The 26,458-nt window shown below is 49.4% G+C and overlaps 2 protein-coding genes across 2 annotated transcripts in view; one reads left to right on the top strand and one right to left on the bottom strand.

Annotated features, from left to right (window-relative positions):
* LOC132388552 (NACHT, LRR and PYD domains-containing protein 3-like) overlaps nt 1–7,470 on the top strand; it is a 43,378-nt gene extending 35,908 nt beyond the window's left edge. The window contains exons 7-11 of the mRNA XM_059960926.1: nt 5,749–5,835; nt 6,135–6,305; nt 6,461–6,631; nt 6,931–7,098; nt 7,263–7,470. Coding sequence (XP_059816909.1) covers nt 5,749–5,835; nt 6,135–6,305; nt 6,461–6,631; nt 6,931–7,098; nt 7,263–7,350 — 685 coding nt within the window. The 3' untranslated portion in view covers nt 7,351–7,470. The remainder of the gene's footprint in view (nt 1–5,748; nt 5,836–6,134; nt 6,306–6,460; nt 6,632–6,930; nt 7,099–7,262) is intronic.
* On the bottom strand, nt 1,741–19,614 carry LOC132388553 (uncharacterized). The gene is made up of 3 exons (XM_059960927.1): nt 19,520–19,614; nt 7,985–8,956; nt 1,741–2,068 (listed from the first exon to the last, which is right to left on the bottom strand). Exons 1-2 carry the CDS (start codon nt 19,612–19,614, stop codon nt 8,023–8,025), a joined length of 1,029 nt encoding a protein of 342 aa, XP_059816910.1. The 3' UTR covers nt 1,741–2,068; nt 7,985–8,022.
* Nucleotides 19,615–26,458: the final 6,844 nt, after the last annotated feature.

Raw genomic sequence — 26,458 nt, forward strand, 5'->3', positions numbered from 1 at the left:
GACCTCCACTACCTTCCGAGGCAGTGCATTGCAGACACCAACAACTCTCTGGGATAAGTTTTTCCTTAACTCTGTCCTAAATGACCTACCCCTTATTCTCAAACCATGCCCTCTGATACTGGACTCTCCCAACATCAGGAACATACTTCCTCCCTCTTTCTTGTCCAATCCATTAATAATCTTATATATTTCAATCAGATCCCCTCTCAATCTCCTTAATTCCAGTGTGTACAAGCGCAGTCTCTCTAAACTCTCTGCGTAAGACAGTCCAGACATCCCAGGAATTAACCTCATGAATCTACGCTGCACTTCCTCTACAGCCAGGATGTCCTTCCTTAACCCTGGAGACCAAAACTGTACACAATACTCCAGGTGTGGTCTCACCAGGGCTCTGTACAAATGCAAGAGGATTTCCCTGCTCTTGCACTCAATTCCCTTTGTAATAAAGGCCAACATTCCATTAACCTTCTTCACTGCCTGTTGCACTTGTTCATTCACCTTCAGTGACTGATGAACATGGACTCCTAGATCTCTTTGTATTTCTCCCTAACCTAACTCTACACCGTTCAGATAATAATCTGCCTTCATTCTTACTGTCAAAGTGGATAACCTCACACTTATTCACATTAAACGTCATCTGCCAAGTATCTGCCCACTCACCCAGCCTATCCAAGTCACCCTGAATTCTCCTAACATCCTCATCACATGTCACACTGCCACCCAGCTTAGTATCATCAGCAAAGTTGCTGAAGTTATTCTCAATGCCTTCATCTAAATCGTTGATGTAAATTCTAAACAGCTGTGGTCCCAATACTGAGACCTGTGGCACCTCACTAGTCACCACCTGCCATTCCGAGAAACACCCTTTCACTTATACCCTTTGCTTTCTATCTGCCAACTAGTTTTCTATCCATGTCAATGTCTTCCCCCCGATGCCCTGAGCTTTGATTTTACCCACCAATCTCCTATGTGGGACCTTATCAAATGCCTTCTGAAAATCGCGGTACACTACATCCACTGGATCTCAGCCATCTAACTTCCTGGTTACATCCTCGAAAAACTCTCAACAGATTAGACAAGCATGATTTACCCTTGGTAAATCCATGCTGGCTCGGCCCAATCCTATCACTGCTATCTAGGTATGCCACTATTTCATCCTTAATAATCAACACTAGCATCTTCCCCACCACCGATGTCAGGCTGACAGGTTGATAGTTCTCTGTTTTCTCCCTCCCTTCTTTCTTAAAAAGTGGGATAACTTTAGCCATTCTCCAATCCTCAGGAACTGATCCTGAATCTAAGGAACATTGGAAAATGATTACCAATGCATCCGCAGTTTCCAGGGCCACCTCCTCTAGTCCCCTAGGATACAAACCATCTGGACCTGGGGATTTGTCAGCTTTCAGTCCCATTAGTCTACTCATCACCGTTTCCTTCCTAATGTCAATCTGTTTCATTTCCCCTGTTACCCTATGTCCTTGGCCCAACCATAAATCTGGGAGATTGCTTGTGTACTCCTTCGTGAAAACAGATCTAAAGTACTCATTAAATTCTTCTGCCATTTCTCTGTTTCCCATAACAATTTCACCCAATTCATTATTCAAGGGCCCAACATTGTTCTTAACTATCTTCTTTCTCTTCACATACCTAAAAAAGCTTTTGCTATCTTCCTTTATATTCCTGGCCAGCTTGTGTTCGTACCTCATTTTTTCTCCCCATATTGCCTTGTTAGTTAAGTTCTGTTGTTCCTTAAAAACTTCCCAATCATCTGTCCTCCCACTCACCTTAGCTCTGTCATACTTCCTTTTTTTTAATGCTATGCAGTCACTAACTTCCTTTGTCAACCACTGTGGCCCCTTTCCCCCCTTTTAATCCTTCCTTCTCTGGGGATGAACTGATTTTGCACCTTGTGCATTATTCCCAAGAATACCCGCCATTGCTGTTCCACTGTCTTTTCTGCTAGGCTATCCATCCAGTCAACTTTGGCCAGCTCCTCCCTCATGGCTCCATAGTTTCCCCTGTTCAACTGCAACACTGACACCTCCGAGCTGCCCTTATCCTTCTCAAACTGCAGATAAAAACAGATCATGTTATGGTCACTACCTCCAAATGGCTCCTTTACTTCAAGATCATTTATCAAATCCTGTTCATTACACAAGACTAAATCCAGAATAGCCTTGTCCCTGGTCGGCTCTCGTACAAGCTGTTCCAAGAATGCATCCCATAGGCACTCTACAAACTCCCTATCTTGGGGTCCAGCACCAACCTGTTTCTCCCAGTTCACCTGCATGTTGAATTTCCCCATCCCCCTTCTTCCTGTGGGATCTCCTTTTCCCCATCCATTTCCTCCTCTGGGATCTCTCTTCCCAATCCCCTTCCTCCTGTGGGATCGCTCTTCCCCATCCCCCTCCTCCTGTCGGATCTCTCTTCCCCATCCCCTTTCTCCTGTTGGATCTCTCTTCTCCATCCCCTTCCTCCTGTTGGATCTCCCTTCCCCATCCCCCTCCTCCTGTGGGATATCTCTTCCCCATTCCCCTGTCTTCAGTGGGATCTCTCTTTCCCATTCTCCTTCCTCTTGTGGGATCTCTCTTCCCCAGCTCCCTTCCTTCTGTGGGATATGTCTTCCAGATCCCTTTCCTCCTGTGATATCTGTCTATCACATCGCCCTGCCTCCTGTTGGATCTCTCTTCCTGATTCTGCTTCCGACTGTGGGAGCACTCTTCCCCATCCACTTCCTCCAGCCGGAAATTTCTTCCCAATCCCACTTACTCCTGTGGGATCTCACTTCCCCATCACTTTTCCACGTGTGGGTCAATAGACAATAGGTGCAGAAGTAGACCATTCGGCCCTTCGAGCCTGCACCGCCATTTTGAGATCACGGAAGAGCATCTACTATCAATACCCGGTTCCTGCCTTGTCCCCGTATTCCTTGATTCCCCTATCCATAAGATACCTATCTAGCTCCTTCTTGAAAGCATCCAGAGAATTGGCCTCCAGTGCCTTCCGAGGCAGTGCATTCCAGACCCCCACAACTCTCTGGGAGAAGTTTTTCCTTAACTCTGTCCTAAATGACCTACCCCTTATTCTCAAACCATGCCCTCTGGTACTGGACTCTCCCAACATCAGGAACATATTTCCTGCCTCTATCTTGTCCATCCCTTAATAATCTTATATATTTCAATCAGATCCCCTCTTAATCTTCTTAATTCCAGTGTGTACAAGCGCAGTCTCTCTAAACTCTCTGCGTAAGACAGTCCAGTCATCCCAGGAATTAACCTCGTGAATCTACGCTGCACTTCCTCTACAGCCAGGATGTCCTTCCTTAACCCTGGAGACCAAAACTGTACACAATACTCCAGGTGTGGTCTCACCAGGGCCCTGTACAAATGCAAGAGGATTTCCCTGCTCTTGTACTCAATTCCCTTTGTAATAAAGGCCAACATTCCATTAGCCTTCTTCACTGCCTGCTGTACTTGCTCATTCACCTTCAGTGACTGATGAACACGGACTCCTAGATCTCTTTGTATTTCTCCCTTACCTAACTCTACACCGTTCAGATAATAATCTGCCTTCCTGTTCTTACTCCCAAAGTGGATAACCTCACACTTATTCACATTAAACGTCATCTGCCAAGTATCTGCCCACTCACCCAGCCTATCCAAGTCACCCTGAATTCTAACATCCTCATCACATGTCACACTGCCACCCAGCTAAGTATCATCAGCAAATTTGCTGATGTTATTCTCAATGCCTTCAATTGATGTAAATTGTAAACAGTTGTGGTCCCAATACCGAGCCCTGTGGCACCCCACTAGTCACCACCTGCCATTCTGAGAAACACCCATTCACTGTTACCCTTTGCTTTCTATCTGTCAACCAGTTTACTATCCATGTCAATGTATTCCCCCCGATGCCCTGAGCTTTGATATGACCCACCAATCACAAATGTGGGTCCTTATCAAATCACTTCTGAAAAGTTCTGTTGTTCCTTAAAAACTTCCCAATCATCTGTCCTCCCACTCACCTTAGCTCTGTCATACTTCCTTTTTTTTAATGCTATGCAGTCTCAGACTTCCTTTGTCAACCACTGTGGCCCCTTTCCCCCGTTTGAATCCTTCCTTCTCTGGGGAGGAACTGATTTTGCACCTTGTGCATTATTCCCAAGAATACCTGCCATTGCTGTTGCTCTGTCTTTTCTGCTAGGCTATCCGTCCAGTCAACTTTGGCCAGCTCCTCCCTCATGGCTCCATAGTTTCCCCTGTTCAACTGCAACACTGACACCTCCGAGCTGCCCTTATCCTTCACAAACTGCAGATAAAAACAGATCATGTTATGGTCACTACCTCCTAATGGCTCCTTTACTTCAAGATCGATTATCAAATCCTGTTCATTACACATGACTAAATCCAGAATAGCCTTGACCCTGGTCGGCTCTCGTACAAGCTGTTCCAAGAATGCATCCCGTAGGCACTCTACAAACTCCCTATCTTGGGGTCCAGCACCAAACTGTTTCTCCCAGTTCACCTGCATGTTGAAATACCCCATCCCCCTTCCTCCTGTGGGATCTCTTTTTCCCCATCCATTTCCTCCTGCGGGATCTCTTTTCCCCATCCCGCATCCTCCTGTGGTATCTCTCTTCCCCACCCCCCTTCCACCTGTGGGATCTCTCTTCCCCATCCCCTGCCTCCTATGTGATCTCTCTTCCCAACTTGCTCCTGTGGGATCTTTCATCGCCTTTCCCTTCTCCTGTGGGATCTCTCTTCCCCATCCCCTTCCTCCTGTGAAATCTCTCTTCACCATCCTCCTTCCTCCCGTGGGATCTCTCTTCCCCATCCCCCCAACTCCTGTGGGATCTCTCTTCCCCATCCCCTTCCTCCCGTGGGATCTCTCTTCCCCATCCCCCCAACTCCTGTGGGATCTCTCTTCCCCATCCCCTTCCTCCCGTGGGATCTCTCTTCCCCATCCCCCCAACTCCTGTGGGATCTCTCTTCCCCATCCCCCATCCTCCTTTGGGAACTCATTTTCCCATCAGATTCCTTCTGTGGGATCTCTCTTCCCCATCCCCTTACTCCTGTGGGAAGTCTCTTCCCCATCTCCTTCCTTCTGTGGGATCTCTCTTCCCCATCCCACTTCCTCCTCTGGGAACTCTCTTCCCCATCCCACTTCCTCCTCTGGGAACTCTCTTCCCCATCCCCTTCTTTCCTGTGGGATCGCTCTTCCCCATCCCCCTTCCTCCTGTGTGACCTCTCTTCCCCATCCACCTCCTCCTGTGGGATCTCTCTTCCCCATCCCCCAACATCCTGTGGGATCTCTCTTCCCCATCCCCCAACATCCTGTGGGAACACTTTCCCCCATCCCTTCCCTCTTGTGTGTTTCCATCCGTTCCCTCAGGTGGGGTCTCTTCCTCCATCTCCCATCGACATTTCCCGATTCACAGATCTTCCTCACTGTGGGGCTATATCACCTTCATCCCTGCCCCTTCTGACACTCTCTGGTCAGTAACCCTTCTCTAGCCAACGGAGAACGAGACAGAATATGTGGAGTTCACAGGGTCACAGCAACAGACTAAATGACTGACATTGGGTGAATACCGTGGAGCTGGGCAGTGAGGGACATTGACAGTGATGGGAACTCCGATCAGTGATTTACGGAAGGGTTTAATGTTTCCTGAAGTATCCGCGTGAGAGAATTACCCTCAGACCCACGGTTTGATTCACTTTGTTCACCAATTTGTCTGTTTGTGTTTAGACTTGGGGAGAATGACCTGGGAGATTCAGGAGTGAAACTGGTGTCTGCGGCTCTGAGGAACCCGGAGTGTAAAATACAGACACTGGGGTAAGTACCAGACTGTGGGAGATTGTGTTTACAGTCACTGGGTGTCTGACACTGAACATTAATGTGATCAGTAATTGTGTTACTGATAAACACTGGGGATCTGTACCGTCTCCTGTCTCTCTGTGTCCTTCACCCTCACTCTCTCTCATCTCCAGACTGTGGGAGATTGTGTTTACAGTCACTGGGTGTCTGACACTGAACATTAATGTGATCAGTAATTGTGTTACTGATAAACACTGGGGATTTGTACCGTCTCCTGTCTCTCTGTATCCTTCACCCTCACTCTCTCTCATCTCCAGGCTGAGGGGTGTCGGTCTCACAGATTCTGGGGCCGAGGATCTCGTCTCCGCTCTCAGTACAAACCCATCACTGACGGAGCTGGACCTGAGTAATAATGAACTGGGAGATTCAGGAGTGAAACTGGTGTCTGCGGCTCTGAGGAACTCGGAGTGTAAAATACAGACACTGTGGTAAGTACCAGACTGTGGGAGATTGTGTTTACATTCACTCGGTGTCTGACACTGAACATTAATGTGATCAGTAATTGTGTTACTGATAAACACTGGGGATTTGTACCGTCTCCTGTCTCTCTGTGTCCTTCACCCTCACTCTCTCTCATCTCCAGGCTGACCCGTGTCGGTCTCACAGATTCTGGGGCCGAGGATCTCGTCTCCGCTCTCAGTACAAACCCATCACTGACGGAGCTGGAGCTGAGTGGTAATAAACTGGGGGATTCAGGAGTGAAACTGGTGTCTGCGGCTCTGAGGAACCCGGAGTGTAAAATACAGAAACTGGAGTAAGTACCAGACTGTGGGAGATTGTGTTTACAGTCACTGGGTGTCTGACACTGAACATTAATGTGATCAGCAATTGTGTTACTGATAGACACTGGGGATCTGTACCGTCTCCTGTCTCTCTGTGTCCTTCACCCTCACTCTCTCTCATCTCCAGACTGTGGGAGATTGTGTTTACAGTCACTGGGTGTCTGACACTGAACATTAATGTGATCAGTAATTGTGTTACTGATAAACACTGGGGATTTGTACCGTCTCCTGTCTCTCTGTGTCCTTCACCCTCACTCTCTCTCATCTCCAGGCTGAGGGGTGTCGGTCTCACAGATTCTGGGGCCGAGGATCTCGTCTCCGCTCTCAGTACAAACCCATCACTGACGGAGCTGAGCCTGGGATCAAACTCTCTGACAGACCGATCTGTCCCCGGTCTCCGCCGCCTCATACTGACCCGCCCGAGTCTGAAGTGGATCCGGTGAGTGTTTGTGTTGATGTTCAATGTGATAAAATGTCAGCGGATCCGCGGGTTTTCTGGTGATATTTGTCTGTGAGTGTTGTTGAAACATTAACCCCGGTCCCCTGTTACTGACCCTGTTGTGTGATCTGTTTATTCCATCTTCATTCTCCCATCTGTTTCAGGCTGTACGGGAATCGGTTCAGTGAGACCGGGAGGAAGGAACTGAGATCTCTGCAGGGAGTCAGACCCGGACTGAGAGTGTGGATCTGAATGTGTGAACATCCCCGCCCGCGGAATGGAGCCGATTCCCCCCTCCCCTTTAACTACCCCTCCCCCTCCCCTTTAACTACCCCTCCCCTCCCCTTTAACTCCCCCTCCCCCTCCCCTTTAACTACCCCTCCCCCTCCCCTTTAACTCACCCCTCCCCCTCCCCTTTAACTACCCCTCCCCCTCCCCTTTAACTACCCCTCCCCCTCCCCTTTAACACTCCGCCCTCCCCTTTAACTACCCCTCCCCCTCCCCTTTAACTACCCCTCCCCCTCCCCTTTAACTCACCCCTCCCCCACCCCTTTAACTACCCCTCCCCCTCCCCTTTAACTACCCCTCCCCTCCCCTTTAACTCCCCCTCCCCCTCCCCTTTAACTACCCCTCCCCCTCCCCTTTAACTCACCCCTCCCCCTCCCCTTTAACTACCCCTCCCCCTCCCCTTTAACTACCCCTCCCCCTCCCCTTTAACACTCCGCCCTCCCCTTTAACTACCCCTCCCCCTCCCCTTTAACTACCCCTCCCCCTCCCCTTTAACTCACCCCTCCCCCACCCCTTTAACTACCCCTCCCCCTCCCCCTCCCCTTTAACACTCCGCCCTCCCCTTTAACTCCCCCTCCCCTTTAACTCCCGCCCTTACCTTTAATGGCCGCGCGCCGGGGCTGATTCCCAACGGTTTTAACGGAACTGTCTCCGGTCTCGAGCTCGGTGATCTCGGAAGCGCTCCCGCCGTGACGTATTTCCGCCCGCTGTCCGGCGGCGCCACTTCCGCCGGATGTGCGGGTCCGAGACTCTCCCGCGTGACACCCCGGGGAATTCCCCGGACGGGAGGAGCCCGGGGGGCCGGGGCTCAGTCTGGGACACCGGTGTCCCGGGAGAGAATCCTTTTGCCCCCTCTGCTGAGGACGGGGCATTCGGCTGTCCGGCCGATATAATGGTGTTAAATTGACAAATACCTCGGCAATGACCTTGGATCCGCAGCGATCCCGGACACGGCCCCGGAGTGTGATTGGATGTAGAGTGACGGGGAGGAACGGGACTGATTAATCTACCGGTCACCCGTTGTCGCCGGTCAGTTAATTGTGAGTGACTGTGAGCGAGGACGGGGCATTCGGCTGTCTGGCCGATACCTCGGCAATGACCTTGGATCCGCAGCGATCCCGGACACGGCCCCGGAGTGTGATTGGATGCAGAGTGACGGGGAGGAACGGGACTGATTAATCTACCGGTCACCCGTTGTCGCCGGTCAGTTAATTGTGAGTGACTGTGAGCGAGGACGGGGCATTCGGCTGTCTGGCCGATACCTCGGCAATGACCCTGGATCCGCAGCGATCCCGGACACGGCCCCGGAGTGTGATTGGATGCAGAGTGACGGGGAGGAACGGGACTGATTAACCTACCGGTCACCCGTTGTCGCCGGTCAGTTAATTGTGAGTGACTGTGAGTGAGTCGGGAACAGTGTGTCGACCCACTTTCTGCACAGGCGCACCGGCTCACAAATACCCAGGGAGTAAATGCCAGCACCGCGAAGTTTGAATAAACTAGTCTGGAACAGACTGACCGACTGCGTGTCGTTGTCTCTAACTCTGTATGTAGTACATCGCTACAACAGCTTATTTACTCCCGCAAGACAGCAGCTCACATACTGTTTAATTTGCATTTATCATGATGAAATCAATAAACCGCTGTAACTTCCTGCCTTGGTGTCGGACTTGAGTTTGTTTGAGGTTTCTGCTGCCCCCCGCACTCTGTGCACCGCCACAGTGGGTCGGAGCTCCTCACACTGACACAGTAGTGTCTCAGCTCCAGGCTGAGAGAGGTCAGACTGGCAGAGTCTGGGTGCCCAGGATCTCGCCTAAAATTAACCCCTCCTGTACCACGCAGACAGTTATTATCCTCCAGAATATCAGACGTGAGTCACTGAGGTCCCGAATACCAGACGGATGGAGGATGGAATACCGGCGTGAAACACAGAGTGAATCTCCCTCCACACCGTCCCATTACACACTCCCGGGGTCAGACACAGAGTGAATCTCCCTCCACACCGTCCCATCACACACTCCCGGGACCAGACACCGAGTGAATCTCCCTCCACACCGTCCCATCACACACTCCCGGAGTCAGACACAGTGTGAATCTCCCTCCACACCGTCCCATCTCACACTCCCGGGGTCAGACACAGAGTGATTCTCCCTCCACACTGTCCCATCACACACTCCCGGGGTCAGACACAGAGTGAATCTCCCTCCACACCGTCCCATCACACACTCCCGTGGTCAGACACAGTGTGAATCTCCCTCCACACCGTCCCATCACACACTCCCGGGGTCAGACACAGTGTGAATCTCCCTCCACACCGTCCCATCACACACTCCCGGGGTCAGGCACAGAGTGAATCTCCCTCCACACCGTCCCATCACACACTCCCGGGACCAGACACCGAGTGAATCTCCCTCCACACCGTCCCATCACACACTCCCGGGGTCAGGCACAGAGTGAATCTCCCTCCACACCGTCCCATCACACACTCCCGGGACCAGACACCGAGTGAATCTCCCTCCACACCGTCCCATCACACACTCACGGGGTCAGACACAGAGTGAATCTCCCTCCACACCGTCCCATCACACACTCACGGGGTCAGACACAGAGGGAATCTCCCTCCACACCGTCCCATCACACAATCCCGGGGTCAGACACAGAGTGAAACTCCCACCACACGGTCCCATCACACACTCCCGGGGTCAGACACTGACTGAATCTCCCTTCACACCGTCCCATCACACACTCCTGGGGTCAGACACAGACTGAATCTCCATCCACACAGTCCCCTCACACATTCCCGGGGTCAGGCACAGAGTGAATCTCCCTCCACACCGTCCCATTACACAATCCCGGGGTCAGACACAGAGGGAATCTCCCTCCACACCGTCCCATCACACACTCCCGGGGTCAGACACAGAGTGAATCTCCCTCCACACCGTCCCATCACACTCTCCCGGGGTCTGACACAGAGTGAATCTCCCTCCACACCGTCCCATCACACACTCCCGGGGTCAGACACAGAGGGAATCTCCCTCCACACTGTCCCATCACACACTCCCGGGGTCAGACACAGAGTGAATCTCCCTCCACACCGTCCCATCACACACTCCCGGGGTCAGACACAGTGTGAATCTCCCTCCACACCGTCCCATCACACACTCCCGGGGTCAGACACAGTGTGATTATTCCTCTACACCGTCCCATCACACTCTCACGGGGTCAGACACAGAGGGAATCTCCCTCCACACCGTCCCATCACACACTCACGGGGTCAGACACAGAGGGAATCTCCCTCCACACCGTCCCATCACACACTCCCGGGGTCAGACACAGAGTGAATCTCCCTCCACACTGTCCCATCACACACTCCCGGGGTCAGACACCGAGTGAATCTCCCTCCACACCGTCCCATCACACACTCCGGGGGTCAGACACAGAGGGAATCACCCTCCACACCGTCCCCTCACACACTCCCGGGGTCAGACACAGAGTGAATCTCCCTCCACACCGTCCCCTCACACACTCCCGGGGTCAGACACAGAGTGAATCTCCCTCCACACCGTCCCCTCACACACTCCCGGGGTCAGACACAGAGTGAATCTCCCTCCACACCGTCCCATTACACACTCCCGGGGTCAGACACAGAGTGAATCTCCCTCCACACCGTCCCATCACACACTCCCGGGGTCAGGCACAGAGTGAATCTCCCTCCACACCGTCCCATCACACACTCCCGGGACCAGACACCGAGTGAATCTCCCTCCACACCGTCCCATCACACACTCCCGGGGTCAGGCACAGAGTGAATCTCCCTCCACACCGTCCCATCACACACTCCCGGGACCAGACACCGAGTGAATCTCCCTCCACACCGTCCCATCACACACTCACGGGGTCAGACACAGAGTGAATCTCCCTCCACACCGTCCCATCACACACTCACGGGGTCAGACACAGAGGGAATCTCCCTCCACACCGTCCCATCACACAATCCCGGGGTCAGACACAGAGTGAAACTCCCACCACACGGTCCCATCACACACTCCCGGGGTCAGACACTGACTGAATCTCCCTTCACACCGTCCCATCACACACTCCTGGGGTCAGACACAGACTGAATCTCCATCCACACAGTCCCCTCACACATTCCCGGGGTCAGGCACAGAGTGAATCTCCCTCCACACCGTCCCATTACACAATCCCGGGGTCAGACACAGAGGGAATCTCCCTCCACACCGTCCCATCACACACTCCCGGGGTCAGACACAGAGTGAATCTCCCTCCACACCGTCCCATCACACTCTCCCGGGGTCTGACACAGAGTGAATCTCCCTCCACACCGTCCCATCACACACTCCCGGGGTCAGACACAGAGGGAATCTCCCTCCACACTGTCCCATCACACACTCCCGGGGTCAGACACAGAGTGATTATTCCTCTACACCGTCCCATCACACTCTCACGGGGTCAGACACAGAGGGAATCTCCCTCCACACCGTCCCATCACACACTCACGGGGTCAGACACAGAGGGAATCTCCCTCCACACCGTCCCATCACACACTCCCGGGGTCAGACACAGAGTGAATCTCCCTCCACACTGTCCCATCACACACTCCCGGGGTCAGACACCGAGTGAATCTCCCTCCACACCGTCCCATCACACACTCCCGGGGTCAGACACAGAGGGAATCACCCTCCACACCGTCCCCTCACACACTCCCGGGGTCAGACACAGAGTGAATCTCCCTCCACACCGTCCCCTCACACACTCCCGGGGTCAGACACAGAGTGAATCTCCCTCCACACCGTCCCCTCACACACTCCCGGGGTCAGACACAGAGTGAATCTCCCTCCACACCGTCCCATCACACACTCCCGGGGTCAGACACAGAGTGAATCTCCCTCCACACCGTCCCATCACACACTCCCGGGGTCAGACACAGAGGGAATCACCCTCCACACCGTCCCCTCACACACTCCCGGGGTCAGACACAGAGTGAATCTCCCTCCACACCGTCCCCTCACACACTCCCGGGGTCAGACACAGAGTGAATCTCCCTCCACACCGTCCCCTCACACACTCCCGGGGTCAGACACAGAGTGAATCTCCCTCCACTCCGTCCCATCACACACTCCTGGGGTCAGACACAGAGTGAATCTCCCTCCACTCCGTCCCATCACACACTCCTGGGGTCAGACACAGAGGGAATCTCCCTCCACTCCGTCCCATCACACACTCCCGGGGTCAGACACAGAGGGAATCTCCCTCCACACCGTCCCATCACACACTCCCGGGGTCAGACACAGAGTGAATCTCCCTCCACACCGTCCCATCACACACTCCCGGGGTCAGACACAGAGTGAATCTCCCTCCACACCGTCCCATCACACACTCCCGGGGTCAGACACAGAGTGAATCTCCCTCCACACCGTCCCATCACACACTCCTGGGGTCAGACACAGAGTGAATCTCCCTCCACTCCGTCCCATCACACACTCCTGGGGTCAGACACAGAGGGAATCTCCCTCCACTCCGTCCCATCACACACTCCCGGGGTCAGACACAGAGTTAATCTCCCTCCATACCGTCCCATCACACACTCCCGGGGTCAGACACAGAGTGAATCTCCCTCCGCACCGTCCCATCACACACTCTCGGGGTCAGACACAGAGGGAATCTCCCTCCACTCCGTCCCATCACACACTCCCGGGGTCAGAATGTGACTGACGTCATAATCAGAATAATTACCTCAGTGGAATTGCTCTCTGTTGCTTATAACTCTGTAAAACCGATCACCGGTCAATATGAGCAGTTGGAGCGTTCCGGACAACTGAACGCTGCTTGTGACGGAATATAGAATAGGCAGCGATTTACTACAACCCGAGCATTTTCTATCCTGCAATTGTAGCGCTCGGTGTCACTGGTTAGATGCTGGAGTTGGTCACTAAATATATGGTGCCGTCGTCCTGCTTTTTGTTTCGCCGCGCTGTTCGGAATTTTATCAGCACGAATGCTACCCTCAGTTTTGGTGTCCTTATTTTTCCGATACGGTGATTTTTCTTTCTCTTTTGTCAAATACGTTGTTGCCGATATGGCCATAGCTTCATAGACTGATCTTGCTCGGCTTTCTGAAGCGACAGTGGTCGCTTTTTCCAGATCGGCAGCTTTTTCAAATGACCTCCCAGTCGAAAATCGACACGCAGGTCAGTTCTTGCATTATCACTAAATTGTAACTTGTGCTTTGGACCTCATTAATTTCACTTTAATTTAACCCTTCCGCTGTTTCATCTCTGATAATTGAAATGGTGTTAATTATGAAGCGATCTACCGTTCAGCGGTACGTGCGTCGTGGTAATCAGATGCCCCGCACCAAACTGTTGGAAGGTCGGCAACTCCGGTACGTTGCTGTCCCTCCAGCCGGGGTGCACCGATGAAGCCGGGACATTATGGATTTCCGTTTTTAATTATTTCCAAAAAGAAACTCTGCCCTGCTATATCGAGAGATACCGGCCACATGACAGATGCACTGCCACCTGGCGGGTCGGAGGACACACCACATGCCAATCATCATTTGGTGCACTGCCACCTGGCGGGTCGGAGGACACACCACATGCCAATCAACATTTGGTGCACTGCCACCTGGCTGTTCGGAGGACACACCACATGCCAATCAACATTTGGTGCACTGCCACCTGGCTGTTCGGAGGACACACCACATGCCAATCAACATTTGGTGCACTGCCACCTGGCTGTTCGGAGGACACACCACATGCCAATCAACATATTGGTGCACTGCCACCTGGCTGGTCGGAGGACACACCACATGCCAATCAACATTTGGTGCACTGCCACCTGGCGGGTCGGAGGACACTCCACATGTCAATCAACATTTGGTGCACTGCCACCTGGCTGTTCGGAGGACACACCACATGCCAATCAACATTTGGTGCACTGCCACCTGGCTGTTCGGAGGACACACCACATGCCAATCAACATATTGGTGCACTGCCACCTGGCTGTTCGGAGGACACACCACATGCCAATCAACATATTGGTGCACTGCCACCTGGCTGGTCGGAGGACACACCACATGCCAATCAACATTTGGTGCACTGCCACCTGGCGGGTCGGAGGACACTCCACATGGCAAACAACATTTGGTGCACTGCCACCTGGCTGTTCGGAGGACACACCACATGCCAATCAACATTTGGTGCACTGCCACCTGGCGGGTCGGAGGACACACCACATGCCAATCAACATTTGGTGCACTGCCACCTGGCTGGTCGGAGGACACACCACATGCCAATCAACATTTGGTGCACTGCCACCTGGCGGGTCGGAGGACACAACACATGCCAATCAACATTTGGTGCACTGCCACCTGGCGGGTCGGAGGACACACCACATGCCAATCAACATTTGGTGCACTGCCACCTGGCTGTTCGGAGGACACTCCACATGCCAATCAACATTTGGTGCACTGCCACCTGACGGCTCGGTGGACAAACGATATTTCAATCAACATTTGGTGCACTGCCACCTGGCTGGTCGGAGGACACACCACATGCCCATCAACATTTGGTCCCTCCCAACTAATCAATGCACATCTAAATTATTGGTCACCTTAATTGGATTATCTCGCCCAGCCCCATGCTATACAAGGTGAGACTTGTCCTTGGCTCGCCCTCTCTTACAGACCACCTCATTGCAGGTAAGTGCATTGATTTATGTTTGGGAAGGTCTATCGTTTGTCCTGGTAAGGGAGCCGCGGCTATCCAAGGTCAAGGGGGATAGCTGTCGTAGTGTTTTTCCCTTGTTCTTGTGTAACCGTACCCTGTGTGTTGTAGTTGCTTGTCTTGACCCGACTTCCCCTTGTAAATAAATTCCTTATTATTAAAACTGTGTGTGTCCAGGCCTCTACTGTTGAGACTCAAAGAACCAGTTATTTTCCATCACAACCCCTGCATAGCTTTGGAAGAATGGTGGGTATTCAGACTGTTGCAACTAAAGATAATTCTGTATTGATGCTTTTTTTCCCCCTGAAAACTTCTTACAGTCAACTTAACGGCGATCGTGATCCTATCTCGGGGGAAAATGCGGACTCTCCAAATGCATCACCCGTTACCTGGCTGGAATGGCGACAGCGGATCTGATGGTGGTTCTCGGTTTCGCTTTGGTGGATCAGACCAACAAAATCTGCATTTATTCCAGATCCCTGCTCCTCACTCCTGTGTGCCCTCTGGCTCTTGTATTTCACGTTGTCATCGGGGACTGTTCTGTTTGGTTTACGGTCAGTTTTACCTTCGATCGTTTCATCGCGATAAACCTGAAGCCTCGGGAACGATACTGCACTGAGAGAACAGCAAGAGTTGTCATGGTGACCGTTGTTATAGTGAGCTGCGGGAGATGTGTCCCGTTTAACTTTGCTGTTGAACCTTACGTCATCACTGACAACACGCCGTGGCGGTGCGCCCCCGTGTGGAGACGAAACGAAGTGTTGGACCGCATTTTAACACTGTTGCTACCTATCGGCTTAATTCTGGTGTTCAATGCGTTAACAATGAGACCTATCATTGCGGCAAATTGAGTCCGCAGAGGTCTTCGGAACAGCAGTGAAAATGAGCAGGATACCGAGAGAGAAAACCGCAGGAAATCGATGATTTTGTTGTTTGCTGTATCAGCTAATTTCATTTTATTTTGGATACCCTATGCAGGTCATTCCTTGAAATAGCAAACGGAAAACTATTTGTATCAGGACAGATATTTGAATTCCCCGGTATATACACTACAACAACTTGGGTTCATGTTGCAAATTCTGAATATGTGCACCAATACTAGTATCTACACACTGACACAGAGGAAATTCAGAAAGGAACTGAAGAATGGAATGAAGTAAGTGCTTACATTAAATGACCATCTATGTAGATAACGCCCGCTACAATTGCAATTCAGCGGAAATTTCTAATCAAACAGTTTTACAAAATGAGTAGGTCATGAATTCAGACTACTATCAGCCTGGTAACACTGAAATTGCAAAATTAAGGAAGGCAACATACTTTATACAGTTTAGGTAGGAAATTCAGGAAACGCTCAATAAACTGGCGTGATTGTTACATTGTGTGAATCACTCCAAACTACCACAGAGACTTGACAAACAGAAGGGCGGGAATAGCTTCTGTACTTACCCGGGTCCAGATGTTTCAAAACTGACAGAGTCGGGTAAAAGAGAGTAAATGGAGTGTCGTTGAAACACACGGAGAGAGTGATAGTAAAACAGCTGCAGAAAGGGAAGAAACAGCGGAGAGATTGTCTATCGGTAGACTGTGAGTAGAGTATCACACGGAGAGAGTGATAGTAACACAGCTGCAGAAAGGGAAGAAGCAGCGGAGAGATTGTCTATCGGTAGACTGTGAGTAGAGTATCACACGGAGAGAGTGATAGTAAAACAGCTGCAGAAAGGGAAGGAACAGCGGAGAGGTTGTCTATCGGTAGACTGTGAGTAGAGTATCACACGTAGAGAGTGATAGTAACACAGCTGCAGAAAGGGAAGAAACAGCGGAGAGATTGTCTATCGGTAGACTGTGAGTAGAGTATCACACGGAGAGAGTGATGGTAACACAGCTGCTGAAAGGGAAGAAACAGCGGAGAGGTTGTCTATCGGTAGACTGTGAGTAGAGTATCACACGGAGAGAGTGATAGTTAGACAGCCGCAGAAAGGGAAGAAACAGCGGAGAGATTGTCTATCGGTAGACTGTGAGTAGAGTATCACACGGAGAGAGTGATGGTACCACAGCTGCTGAAAGGGAAGAAACAGCGGAGAGATTGTCTATCGGTAGACTGTGATTAGAGTATCACACGGAGAGAGTGATAATAACACAGCTGCAGAAAGGGAAGAAACAGCGGAGAGATTGTCTATCGGTAGACTGTGATTAGAGTGTCACACGGAGAGAGCGATGGTAACACAGCTGCTGAAAGGGAAGAAACAGCGGAGAGGTTGTCTATCGGTAGACTGTGAGTAGAGTATCACACGGAGAGAGTGATAGTTAGACAGCTGCAGAAAGGGAAGAAACTGCGGAGAGATTGTCTATCGGTAGACTGTGAGTAGAGTATCACACGGAGAGAGTGATGGTACCACAGCTGCTGAAAGGGAAGAAACAGCGGAGAGATTGTCTATCGGTAGACTGTGAGTAGAGTATCACACGGAGAGAGCGATGGTAACACAGCTGCTGAAAGGGAAGAAACAGCGGAGAGGTTGTCTATCGGTAGACTGTGAGTAGAGTATCACACGGAGAGAGTGATAGTTAGACAGCTGCAGAAAGGGAAGAAACAGCGGAGAGATTGTCTATCGGTAGACTGTGAGTAGAGTATCACACGGAGAGAGTGATGGTACCACAGCTGCTGAAAGGGAAGAAACAGCGGAGGGATTGTCTATCGGTAGACTGTGATTAGAGTATCACACGGAGAGAGTGATAATAACACAGCTGCAGAAAGGGAAGAAACAGCGGAGAGATTGTCTATCGGGAGACTGTGAGTAGAGTATCACACGGAGAGAGTGATAGTAAAACAGCTGCAGAAAGGGAAGAAACAGCGGAGAGATTGTCTATCGGTAGACTGTGATTAGAGTCTCACACGTAGAGAGTGATAGTAACACAGCTGCAGAAAGGGAAGAAACAGCGGAGAGATTGTCTATCGGTAGACTGTGAGTAGAGTATCACACGGAGAGAGTGATGGTAACACAGCTGCTGAAAGGGAAGCAACAGCGGAAAGGTTGTCTATCGGTAGACTGTGAGTAGAGTATCACACGTAGAGAGTGATAGTAACACAGCTGCAGAAAGGGAAGAAACAGCGGAGAGATTGTCTATCGGTAGACTGTGAGTAGAGTATCACACGGAGAGAGTGATGGTAACACAGCTGCTGAAAGGGAAGAAACAGCGGAGAGGTTGTCTATCGGTAGACTGTGAGTAGAGTATCACACGGAGAGAGTGATGGTACCACAGCTGCTGAAAGGGAAGAAACAGCGGAGAGATTGTCTATCGGTAGACTGTGATTAGAGTATCACACGGAGAGAGTGATAATAACACAGCTGCAGAAAGGGAAGAAACAGCGGAGAGATTGTCTATCGGTAGACTGTGATTAGATTATCACACGGAGAGAGTGATAGTAACACAGCTGCAGAAAGGGAAGAACAGCGGAGAGATTGTCTATCGGGAGACTGTGATTAGAGTATCACACGGAGAGAGTGATGGTACCGCAGCTGCTGAAAGGGAAGAAACAGCGGAGAGATTGTCTATCGGTAGACTGTGATTAGAGTATCACACGGAGAGTGTGATGGTAACACAGCTGCTGAAAGGGAAGAAACAGCGGAGAGATTGTCTATCGGTAGACTGTGATTAGATTATCACACGGAGAGAGTGATAGTAACACAGCTGCAGAAAGGGAAGAACAGCGGAGAGATTGTCTATCGGGAGACTGTGATTAGAGTATCACACGGAGAGAGTGATGGTACCGCAGCTGCTGAAAGGGAAGAAACAGCGGAGAGATTGTCTATCGGTAGACTGTGATTAGAGTATCACACGGAGAGTGTGATGGTAACACAGCTGCTGAAAGGGAAGAAACAGCGTAAAAGTAAAAGGTATATACCCCCATGTAATTAGAGAAAGCGGACAAAGATATCACTGCCCTTTTGGACATGATATGTGCGTCATCACTGGGCGCCAGGGGATTGAAGGACAGCGAATGCTATATTTTTGTTCAAGAAATGCAAAAGGGATAGTCCTGAGAATTACAAGCCAGTGAGTCTTCAATCAGTAGTGGGTAAGCAAATGGAGAAGATTCTTAGAGAGCGAATTTATGAATATCTGGAGAAACGTATTCCGGATGGGAACAGCCAGCGCACGCACACACACACACACACACACACACACACACACACACACACACACACACACACACACACACACACACACACACACACTCACACACACACACACAGACACACACTCACTCACTCACTCACTCACTCACTCACTCACTCACTCACTCACTCACTCACTCACTCACTCACACATCTCTGCACTTGAGCCCTTGGGTATTTTGCATGCCACTGCAATCTACAATTGTTCACAACTGAGCTTTCTTCTGCCGAGTGAACAATAGGGGGCAGCACAGACTCCTGCGGTGGCCGCGCCTGACCGCCTCAACCTTGCTCAGCTGCTTCATTTCGTCTCCCCTGAGCAATCATTTAAGTTTACACCTGAACTAGATTGGCACTAATATCCCAGGGGTAAGTTCGCCATTAAAAGGGGAGAGTGGTGGTATAAACTAAGTTGCAGGGGGATGTAAACTAGAACAGAATTACAGATAGTTGGGTGACCGTTAGGACAAATGTTTTCAGAACACCGACAAATTCAAGGAAATAAAAAAATTGTGCCTGCAGGGACGCATGTTCTGAGCTGCCTTCAGTTCAATGCAGGAAGTTTTGTACGAGAGACCAATGAGCTCAGGATAGGGGTCAACGGCTGGAATTGTGATATTGTAGACATTAGTGAGACGCCGGTGCAGGGCGGCCAGGAGCGTCAGCTCAACGTTCCCGGTTTCGGGTGCATTATTCGTGATGAAGCGGGAAGTATTCCAAGTTGAGGGGCGGCTTTACTGGTCACATGAAGTTCATTGACAAACTCAGGGAGAGAGAGGTTCTTGTGCCTCTTTGACAGGGATGTTAACGTGCAGGGAATGCAGGGGGATGGTTGTTGTGCAGTGAGAAGAGATTTAGGCCAGTTGGTATATCACAACATTGTGGGCCGAAGGGTGTGTTCTGTTCGGTGATTTGCATTCACTGCTCTGAAAGAGGGGCAAAAAGACAGACTTAAACTCATCGAGTGGGCAGAGAAGGGCGGTGGGGGAGATCAAGGACTTTGGCGATAGATTGCGAAACACCGAGAACAACCACTTCCCAGGCAGCATAGGCAGTGAGCGAGCCACACAGCTGTCACTGTGATACCTACACACCCCTCACCATGACATGTACACAACACCGACCGGACTCTAAACGACCCCATACCGTGACACCCACACGCATCTCGCCGTGAGACTCTGCGGAACATCGCTGGAACTCGAACTGGATGAACTCGGGAAAATTCGGGAAACTGAGGTAAGATAGTGAAGACATATAGAGAGGTATTTACACCCACGGTGTAGGGTACTGGAATCTGGGTGACAGACAGGAAGGTGAAAAGGAATAAACATCCAGAAACAATGCAGATACACCTTGAGGCCAACCCGCTCAATAACAGGTAGACCACTTCGGATTTTCTGGATGGGAGGAGAGAGGTGCAAATGATCAAGTGGGGAAAGTCTCACCGGTCAGGTCTCTGGCACTGACTATGGTTCTGTGGCTCTGCAGGGAATAAGTGGTGAAATTTGGCGAGCTGTGTCGATAGGATTTTCTTTGTTCGGGGAACGGAAAAGCGGTACTGTGGACGATACCGAGATTCCTCGATGGTATGCGGTCGTTATCGTCACCAGGATATCGGTAGGAAAAGGGAGCCGGTTCTCCAAACTTATTTATCTGCATGTGGGACCAAAATTAGAAATAACATTCAGTTTAAAATGTAGCTGAAGAGTTCAGGTTGAAACGCACATAATATATATAAAATATAAAGATAGCAAACTTATTTAAGTACAATCACGTATTATGTACACACACACACACACACACACACACACACACACACACACACACACACACACACACACACACACACACACACACACACACACACATTTATGCAGCTTGAAGCACACCGGGCATTTTGAATGCCATTGCAATCGACAATTTTTCTCAAAGCAGATTGCATTCTGCCGGGCGAACACTGGGGGCAGCACAGACGCCTGCCTGGAGGACGCGCCACACCGCCCCCACCTGGCTCAGCTCCTTCATTTCCTCTCCCGTGAGCAACTCTCTCAATTTACACCTGAACTGGAATCGAACTAATATCCCAGCCGTAAGGTTTGCCATTAGAAGGGGTGAGGGCTGGTATAAACTAGAGTTGCAGGCACATGTAAATAAGAACGCCATTTCAGTTAGTTGAATGGATGTTGGGACAGATGTTGTGAGGACTTCTGAAAAAGTCAAGAAGGAAAAAATCGAGCCTGTCGGGACTCATGTTCTGAGCTGCGTACGTTTCAATGCAGGAAGAATTGTTTGAAGGGCCGTTGCGCTCAGGTCAGGGGTCAACGCCTCTCAGCCTGACACAGCAGATAGTAGTGAGACGAGATTAATAATAGTTGGGTAATAATAATCAGAGAAATAGTTGGGCCGCTCAGCTATGAAGAGAGATGAGGCGATGTTGTTGGGCAATATCGTGGTTTCACAATCCGGCCTTGCATTCGAATACAAACCGGGGCTTTTGAAACGAAGCGCAGATGGGCGATCCCGGGTTGAAGAGAAGGACATTCTGACAAATCATTAAAACTCTCTGGCACTTAATACTGATACCATCTTTGTATAGATTTCCGTCCACGCATTAATAACACTACCCCCGTCTTTGGATATAATGCACTGCGCAGTTTTGGTGGCCTCGTTTAGCAAGGGCTGAAAAGAGTGCAGCCAATACTGACAAAGATGCTGCAAGGTCTCTAAAGGCTTAGGTAGAGAGAGAGGTCCGGCTGTATTTTGTTCCTTACATAGAGTGTTTTATTCCTAAAGGTCGGAGAAAGAAGGATAACTTTACAGAGTGGTGTAAAACAAGGCGCAGAGTCACTTGTATCGCCATAAGTTTGTGGAACCGAACTAAGCGGGGGGTGGGGGGTATGTTGATGTCCAGAGGGCCAAGATGTAGTTAGATTCCAAGAGAAATTTTATGACACAGAAGGCGGTGTGTATATGGAACTACCTGGCAATGGAATGGGTGATACAGGATGGTTATCGATGTTTTAAAACCAATATTGATTGCGAAAGATTTAACAAGATGATGTCCAAATGCAGACAAATGGAAACAGCTCAGCTGGCCGTGTAGATCGGCAAGGAGATATTGGGCCGAAGGAGCTGTTCCTGTTGTTACGAAGGATGAACAGCTCTGATGGGCAGAATGGTGCAGAGTTGCCCATGTCCTCCCCCCCCCCCCCACCCCGGCCGGGAGAATCATAAACCGTTACTGTTGCTTTGCTGCTAATGAGAGAGAGATACATAAGGGAAAACATGCTGGAACTGGGACATCTGCTACAGATAAGAGAGAGATATAGCAGGGTAGTCAGACTTGTTGATTCACCATATAATGACTTCTGAAAGACTTATGGCTTCTGAGAGGGTTATTTATCTTAAACCATTCTGTTCATTAAAATTCCTCAGTGGACATCCGGAGTGGGCTGGTTTGATGGACACAACCATTAAAAATTGATTAACATCTGAGACCCCGTGAGTAGGGATAAAAGTTAGGTCTGGGGAGTCACCCCTCAGATACACCAGGAGACACACTATTGAGCACTGATTGAGTGTTGGAACCCACGTGAAGGTGTGGGGCATCGGAGACCGAACAAAGAAATCGGTCAGTTTAAATCACACTGTTATAGCAGGGCAGGGGGGGGGGGCTAGTGTGTGTGTCCACTCATGCCAGAGTGACGAGTCTACCACAGAAGAACGGTCTAGCTGAAGGACAGAGGTGTCATACCTGAATGGCCGCAACGAAACGACGGATCAAGAACGTAAAGGAAGGTTTGCCTGCCTGTAGCTGTTACAGCTCTCTCTCTCTCTCTCTCTCTCTCGCTCTCTCTCTCTCTCTCTCTCTCTCTCTCTCTCTCTCTCTCTCTCTCTCTCTCTCTCTCTCACGATTACAACACAACAACCAACATCTACTTCAGCACGTATGAACTGAACTGAACTTTATATTTTCCCATTATAATTCATTATCCCCTAGACAACGATAGAGCTTGTTTATTATCGATTATTATTATTCCCACATGTTTAGGTTTATTATTGCTAACGTGTATTATCTATACATTTGCATTATTGATATTGATTTGCTTATTTTACTAATAAACACTTGAAAATAGTAACCACCAGACACCAACGGATTCTTCTATCTCTGCTGGTTAGACACCCATTTTCGGGGCACTTAACACTGTGCTCTATCATTCTTGGACTCTGCTCATAACTGCTGTAGGCCGCAAACGTGTGGAGACCTTGTGAACTTTTGCGACCATTAATCGCTTTGTGCCGTGTTCAGGTGTCCACATAAACAAAGGTGTGTACTTACTCCCAGTGACAAAGTTCATCCGAAATAAACCACGGCTGTTATTTCCGGCGGACAAGGTCGAATATCTACACAAAAAGCGGTTAGATCTTGTCTTCGGTCTTTGTTTCACCGCAGTTGACCTTGTGGCAATCACTATTCTCTGCCGAGGAAATTGCAACGACGGTCTGGAGAGGCAACTGGCTGTGTTACGGTAAACTCCTATTCCCTTTTTCGGTAACGTTTGAGGGATTTTATTAGGCAAACCGCCTGCTGAATCCGCTACTTCCTTTCTTCCTCATTTTGACCCTCAATGCTCTGACCGTCGGACAGATACTGGCGGCGAGCAGAGTTCGCAGGGGACTGAAGGGACGGGGAAATTGCGGTAAACAGCGAGATCCGGAGATGGAGAGTCGGAGAGTATCTTCCTCTGTTGGGCGACAACCACTCTGGTCTTCATCCTCATGCGGTACCTTTCCACCGACCTGGCAACGTCTATCCGGCTTTTTTCAGGCTCACAATTGAGGCTCTGTGATTCAGAATTTCAGCAGCTGCACAAATACATTTATTTACGGAGTGACCCAGACCAGATTCAGACAGCAGATGAAAGTCCTTCTGCAATCCCCCCGCTAATTTAGTTTTGAAGCTTCTTAGATGTTTGTACCGCTCAGATGAAAGAGTCAAGTAATTTTCTAATTTTTGGAAATAAAGACACATCTGCGCTGCGAACATATTGAAAAGTTTAACTCCCTGAAAACGTTGCAGTTCTCAATCAATCCGTTTGCTCCCAGCAAGTCTGTCTTTCCTTTCCTTTAACTTAAAGACTACTTTACTCTGTTGTAGATTAAATTGTCTGCTTAATTCCCTTCTGTAAGATGTGTTTTACCTTCCACGTTAAATCACCATAATATCCAGTACTGAAAACTCATCGATCCATTCTCGAAGATTGCATTTCATAAATCTTTGGAGTGAACTGTCCGTGTCTACTGATCCGGACATCAATTATCTTTCAGTGGTGTTTCATTGTTTAATGTTTCAGTTTGCCTTCTGTACCGGCTGCTGTTTGATCTATTGCCCTTATTTTGCCTGGCTATTAATTTCTAGCGTCAGCACATGTTGAAAATCACGGAACAAATGAGATATAACTTTGCCTTGGTCCAGTTTCACTCGAATTCTACAACACCTCGGTACAGTTTCCCTACTGGCCGAACAGTATTTTCCACAGTAAATACAAGTGGATCTTGCTACAGCGGATTTACACACAGTTCTTTTAGAGTTAGGATGTCGAATAAGATGAACTCAAGCAAATTAAAATACCTTACGCTTTATACGTTACACTTATTTTAAAATGCTTATCTTCAAAATTCTTACTCAAGTGCGAGTTATTAATATCCCAGTCATTCAATCTATATTCCAATATTAAGCAATCCGGGATTCCTTTCTTTTTTTACCCCAGGGCTGTTTTGCTTTAATGACATTGAACTGTGACCTGGTTTGTCATGTCGTGTGTCGCAAGGAGTTGGATCGTAATGTATGACGATAATTTAATAGCTCTGGGTCTGTGCTTGCTGGAGTTTGGAAGAATTGGGGAAGAACACATTGCAACCTATCGGACAGTGGGAAGTCCAGGTTAAGAATATGGGGAGACAATATTTCCTATTGTGACTGAGGCTAGGACCAAGGTGCTGAATCTCAGTATTGAGAACATCCAATTAAAACACAGAGGACGAAGTTATTTCTTTAACCAGAGAGCGGTGAATCTGTGGAATGCATTGGTGTAGGCAGCTATGCAGGCTAATACATCTGAAAAGTTGAATCTATTGGAATCTGCTGCGTCTCCCGCTGCGCATTTTAAAATTCTGCTTCCAAGGTACGCGGGGACTCGTTCTATTATGGCGCTGCATCATGGGAAAATTAGGCTAAAGGCCATCCAGTGAAACATGCTCATTGTAAACTAAACAGTTTGGGCAAAAGATCCTCCAGTGGAAATATAGACCCCTACAATAATTTTATACAATTTTGTAATTTTATTTAATTTTGTAATTAGGGAGACTCAGTGAGGAGCAATATATAGAAACACATTCCATCAGACTGTTTCCCGAGATCAAAACTGACAAGTAAAGCTGGACAATGTGTGAGAATCATAATTACCAATGGAATTCTGAGCTGACAGGCGGCATTGAAAACAGTTAAATTGAACTCAATCCAGGTGTTCCGGAGTTGTTCGCTGTCGAGCACTTACGTTTCCCGTTCCTTGCTCTCCAGTGACGTTGTTCAGCCTCTCAGTGAATTCTCTCCAGTTACGGGGGAGTTATCGCTAACACGCTCTGCAATGATCTCAAATCCCAATGGGAAACGAACTGAATAATCTGCTTGTATACAGCAGGCAGTGAAAGTCGTCACGTTGACTTTGGCCTGGAACAGGTTACACGGCTGTTCTTTCCTAGTGAACCAAATGAAATGAACAACTACTTGTCCTTATGTAACTAACTTTCTAAGAAAGTGGGCGGATTGTTTTGTTGTATTCATTTGTTTAATTGAATTCAAATTTTCCGAAACTTTGTTCGGCTGTGAACTCATTCCCCAATATTCAACGATGCAAGCTGAATGTTGGAACATGTCATAGGAATGTCAACAGTGGCATGTAGAAGTTTGGGCACCCCTAGTCAAAATTTCTGTTACTGAGAATAGCTAAGTAACCAGAAGATGACCTGATCTCCAAAAGTCTTAAAGTTAAAGATAAAACATTTTTTCAACATTTTAAGCGATAGTAGTGTATTATTTTTGTTTTCTACATTTTTAGAGTGTAAATAAGGAAAGGAACACCATGCAGA

Source organism: Hypanus sabinus, unplaced genomic scaffold (genome assembly GCF_030144855.1).
Source record: "Hypanus sabinus isolate sHypSab1 unplaced genomic scaffold, sHypSab1.hap1 scaffold_347, whole genome shotgun sequence".
Lineage (NCBI taxonomy): Eukaryota > Metazoa > Chordata > Chondrichthyes > Myliobatiformes > Dasyatidae > Hypanus > Hypanus sabinus.